The sequence below is a fragment of the Limanda limanda genome, chromosome 12, assembly GCF_963576545.1.
Source record: "Limanda limanda chromosome 12, fLimLim1.1, whole genome shotgun sequence".
Taxonomy (NCBI): domain Eukaryota; kingdom Metazoa; phylum Chordata; class Actinopteri; order Pleuronectiformes; family Pleuronectidae; genus Limanda; species Limanda limanda.
Window position 1 is genome coordinate 28,267,979 of NC_083647.1, and position 5,029 is coordinate 28,273,007.

The window sequence follows — 5,029 nt, forward strand, 5'->3', positions numbered from 1 at the left end:
CTTTACTGCGCCGGGGAAACTAAGGAAACGGTTTAAAATGGATTATCCACATTTGATGTTTCAAATGTAACAAATGAGATTTTTAAAAGGTATTTTGAGCCAGAAAGTTTGTTTAATTTCATCACTTTGATTTGAAAAGTCTAATTATTATCTACTTTCTTTTCATTTATCAAATTTGTGCCTAACAATTTAAATCTCAAGTTTCTTGATTTTAAAAGTCATAATCTGATCAGTTTAATTTGAAGTCTCATAATTCTGACTCTTTCATTTGACTTAAGAGTAATGACTTAATTATTTATTTTGACTATTTCATTGTTTATAAAATTAATTAAACCACAATTGGGTTTTTTGGTCACAATTTGACTAAATTCCGACTTGGAATCTTCTAATTGTTTTATTTTGGTTTAAAAAGTCATTTCAAATTGCCGTCTAATCATTTGGATTTAAATATTTTTAATTTTATCTTTTAATTAGTTCATATGTAAAATTAGACTCAAGTGTTTTTTAGTGGGTCATAAATTTGGATTAAGTCAGAATGGTTTAATGATCATTAAATGATTCTGACTGAATTAATCTTCCGTACCTCGGAGGTCTGAGCTCAGTACTGACGCTGCTGCCCCCCCCCGGCTCTTCCTCCTCATCCCCCCCCCCCGGCTCTTCCTCTGTGCTCAGGCTCCACCCGACGGCTGATTCCTGCTCCTGAACATTGTGTTGTTTTGTACATAAAAAGCTCTGAGTAAAGAAAAGAATAAACCCACATGTATTTGAGAAGAACGTTTTACACGCCTGTAAAGAATGATTTATAGTATTTTTTAAGAGAAGACTCTTTGTACTGTTGTTTTATGAACTCCTCAGTTTTTTGGTGTTTTGCTAGCGGCGGTTTGGAGAGCGACGACTGTAAATACAGAAACACACACTTCCTCCTGAGAGCAGACGCCATGTTGGACTGTGTGCACAACAAACAGAGTTTCTGTTTCTAATAAAGTTTTTAAATATGTTTCCACTCGAGCTGCGTCTCATTTCAGACCTGAATGTGAACAGTGGTGGTGCGTTCAGGTGCTCCTCGTGTCCTCGGACATTAGCCCGCTGAATGAACGCTTGATGTTTCAAAGGTCATGTGACACGAGTCTGGGAAACAGGACGATGATTCTAGTTTCTGATGCAACACGTTCAGGTTCCATGATGTCATGATGTGATGATGTCACTGCGGTGGAATCAAGTCTTTGAGTAAAGTTACTTCAGGCGTCAGAGTTTCACAAAGTTTAATAAAACAAACACCGACATCTCAGGACGGTTTCACAGTTTCTCATCTTTTAACACAACATGTCCCATGATGCTTTGAGGCAGAGCAGCTTCCAGGATCCGCCTGCGCTCGGCGTGCTGGGTCACGTGACCTGGTCCCGCCGGGCTCAGCGAGGTTGAGCCAGCAGTCCGGCCTTGGCAGCCAGCGCCTCGTTCTGCTGGATGTGATACTCCTGGAACCTCATGGAGATCCGCTGAGTCATCTTCAGATACTTCTGCAGGCACGACTCGGAGCAGCTGGTCTGAAACGACACGTTCACATCAAACCGCTGCACATGGCGTCCACCAGGGGGCGCCACAACATGAACAGGTGAAGAACTCGTGACTAGAAAACCATCAGCTGCTGTTTGGATTCAGACCTGGAGACGTCTCTGAGAGGACAGAGGACAGAGGACAGATGTCTCCACACTTCGGTTCAATCGTTTCTAATGTGATGAAGTTTGTTCCTCAACAGGTTTGAACTTAAAGACTAAAACATGAATCTGATCCTGAACCACAGCTGAGGTTCACCTGGATGTGTAAAGATCAGTGTGTGTTGATGTGTAGAGATCAGTGTGTGTTGATGTGTAGAGATCAGTGTGTGTTGATGTGTAAAGATCAGTGTGTGTTGATGTGTAAAGATCTCAGTGTGTGTTGATGTGTAGAGATCAGTGTGTGTTGATGTGTAAAGATCTCAGTGTGTTGATGTGTGAGGATCAGTGTGTGTTGATGTGTGAGGATCAGTGTGTTACCTCCTCTGGTTTCACGTCTCTGGTGGTGAAGTCCTTCACACAGTCCATGAAGCAGTTCTCCGTCACCTTGTTGTACGTCCCCAGGAACTCCTTAAACTGAAGCGTCAAACATCAGTTCCACCCGCTTCCTCTCAAACCTCCACTTCATTCTTCTGTGTCGCATGTTGTGTGTCTAGCGTCTTTTGTCTAAAGACTTGTGTTGTGTCTCGTTTCTTGTGTCTCACGTCTTGTGTCGCATGTTGTGTGTCTTGCGTCTTTTGTCTAAAGTCTTGTGTCTTGTGTCGCATGTTGTGTGTCTAGCGTCTATTGTCTCAAGTCTCGTGTTGTGTCTCGTTTCTTGTGTCTCACGTCTTGTGTCGCATGTTGTGTGTCTTGCGTCTTTTGTCTAAAGTCTCGTGTTGTGTCTTGTTTCTTGTGTCTCGTGTTGTGTCGCATGTTTTGTGTCTAGCGTCTTTTGTCTAAAGTCTCGTGTTGTGTCTTGTGTCTCGTGTTGTGTCTCACGTCTTGTGTCCCATGTTGTGTGTCGCATGTTGTGTGTCTAGCGTCTTTTGTCTAAAGTCTTGTGTTGTGTCTTGTTTCTTGTGTCTCGTGTTGTGTCGCATGTGGTGTGTCTAGCGTCTATTGTCTCAAGTCTCGTGTTGTGTCTCGTTTCTTGTGTCTCACGTCTTGTGTCACATGTTGTGTGTCTAGCATCTTTTGTCTTGTGTCTTGTTTCTTGTGTCTCGTGTTGTGTGTGGCATGTTGTGTGTCTCACCTGTTTGATCTGGTCAGACTCAGTCACCTGGGCGGCCATGATTGATTCACTGTGAACAAACAAACAAACAAACAAACAAACAATCAGTTTCATGGAAACATCGGTTCATCTGCTGCCCCCCCCCCCTGCACACACACACTCCATCACACACACACTCTCACTCTACGTCACACACACTCACGTACAGACACACAAACTCACTCACTATACGTCACACACTATCTCTCTCTCCGTCACACACACTATCACACAGACACACACACACTCACTCTACGTCACTCACACTCACACTCACTCACTCTACGTCACACACCATCTCTCTCTCCGTCACACACACGCACACAGACACACACTCACTCTATGTCACTCACTCACACTCACGCACAGACACACAAACTCACTCACACACACTCGCTCTACGTCACACACTATCTCCCTCTCTCTCACACACACAGACTCACACACTCACTCTACGTCACACACTATCTCTCTCTCTCTCACAGACTCACACTCACTCACACACACTCTCTCCGTCACACACACTCTCACACACGCACACAGACACACTCACTCACTCTACGTTACTCACTCACACAAACTTACGCGCACACACTCACTCTACGTCACACACTCTCTCTCTCTCTCACACACACAGACTCACACACTCACTCTACGTCACACGCTATCTCTCTCTCTCGCACACAGACACACACTCACGCACACACTCACTCTCACGCACACACACACGGACACACACTCTGACCTGTTTTCGGTGTTTTGTGTAAAATCTTCTTCCGGTTGAAGGTCGCGTGAGCCTGAGCCGTAGATTCAAAGATTTTGAAAAAACTTTATTAGTTTCGTTGAAAATGGACAAAAAACAGCAGGAGAATAAATCCAATATTTAAATAATTAAACGGTTCAATTAATTATTAAACGGTTCAATTATCATTCGTTTGATTCAGTCCAAATGTAAAATGAATAAAAACAAGAAAAGAAGGTTCGAGCCTCCTGTCGAAACGTGTGTTACAGACTAAACAGTCCGGAGTGCAAAAAGAGCGTCTTCTTCTTCTGCTACTCTTTATGACGATCACTGAACAGGTTGTAGCTGCAGTACCGCCCCCTGCCGGCCAGGATGCGTACGACATCAGGAATACATGAGAAGTGATGGATTGTGGGAAACTTTAAAAACGTCATCACAGATGAATCTATGAGGACATGACTGAATGACTCATCAGCGTCACAGAGTTTAATACATACATGTGTTTAATATGTGACTGTACCAGTATCGACCAATCAAACCACAGCGTTCATGAGAAGCAGCTGTTAGCAGAAGAAGAAGAGCGACCCCTGCAGGTCACACGTCATCACAAACATGATATTCAGCAGTGACGCGCTATGGTGACGCGTTCCATCCAACTGGTTCCCTCATGGTGCTTCATGTGCTCCATTGCGCCATCTAGTGGACAGTACATGTAATTATTATTAACATTGTGTGAAGCTTTGAATTGAATAAATTAATGAATGATGTTCGTGATGCCAATACATAAATTATTAAGTTATTAATAAGGTGTCTGTCTTTATGATACAATGGGGGGGGGGGGGCAGAGGGTTGTGATGTGAACGTGTTTTGTTTCTAGAGACTACGTGTATCATTATTCATTTTTATGTAATAATCAAATCAAATCAAAGTTTATTGTTCTTGGGACATGGCAGGCAGCATCTACACAGTACACGGGCTTTACTACAATTTTTAAAATTGACATACCATATAACATATAACATATTAAAATGTAGCAGCAGTTTACAGGGTGAAAGAGTGGGGTATATTAAATAAAAAAAAATATGAATATAAATATTATTATTATATTATTAAATATAATAATAACTAATAAAAGCTTCTCCACAGTTCTTTGGTTTCAGGCGGTTTCATTTTTTTTTTTTACAAACAAACGCAGTAAAGTCCCTGGTCCACACAATGTGAGGGGGGGGGGGGGTTGCGTTTCGCTGCGAACCATTTCCTGACTCAGTCACGTGGTGCTCGCGAGGCATTGAACGTCACCACATACGTCATCAACACAAGCCTCGATACGCGCTTCACAGACCGGAAGCGGAATTGAAGTTTGTTGTAGTAACGGGTTGTTTGTTTCCTCTTTAGTTCTTTTTACTTTTTCAAACTTCGCTCGTTTTGTTTTTAATAGTTCTTGTTTCCCCACCTCACTTCCGGTTTCCGCTCGGCCTTCCG

General features: G+C 42.7%; 1 protein-coding gene across 1 annotated transcript; it reads right to left on the minus strand.

Annotated features, from left to right (window-relative positions):
- Positions 1–1,245: 1,245 nt before the first annotated feature.
- On the minus strand, positions 1,246–3,822 carry timm9 (translocase of inner mitochondrial membrane 9 homolog). The gene is made up of 4 exons (XM_061083459.1): positions 3,551–3,822; positions 2,788–2,836; positions 2,034–2,129; positions 1,246–1,544 (listed from the first exon to the last, which is right to left on the minus strand). The coding sequence occupies exons 2-4, from the start codon at positions 2,824–2,826 to the stop codon at positions 1,410–1,412; spliced, it is 270 nt and encodes an 89-aa protein (XP_060939442.1). The 5' UTR covers positions 2,827–2,836; positions 3,551–3,822; the 3' UTR covers positions 1,246–1,409.
- Between the last annotated feature and the right edge of the window lie 1,207 nt (positions 3,823–5,029).

Excerpts from the sequence above, each read along its gene's own strand:
- timm9 (XM_061083459.1), bottom strand. The coding sequence starts at position 2,826 with ATGGCCGCCCAGGTGACTGAGTCTGACCAGATCAAACAG. Across the intron at positions 2,130-2,787 it reads AGTCTGACCAGATCAAACAG|TTTAAGGAGTTCCTGGGGAC; the intron begins GTGAGACACACA and ends TTGACGCTTCAG. Across the intron at positions 1,545-2,033 it reads GAGACGTGAAACCAGAGGAG|ACCAGCTGCTCCGAGTCGTG; the intron begins GTAACACACTGA and ends GTGTCGTTTCAG.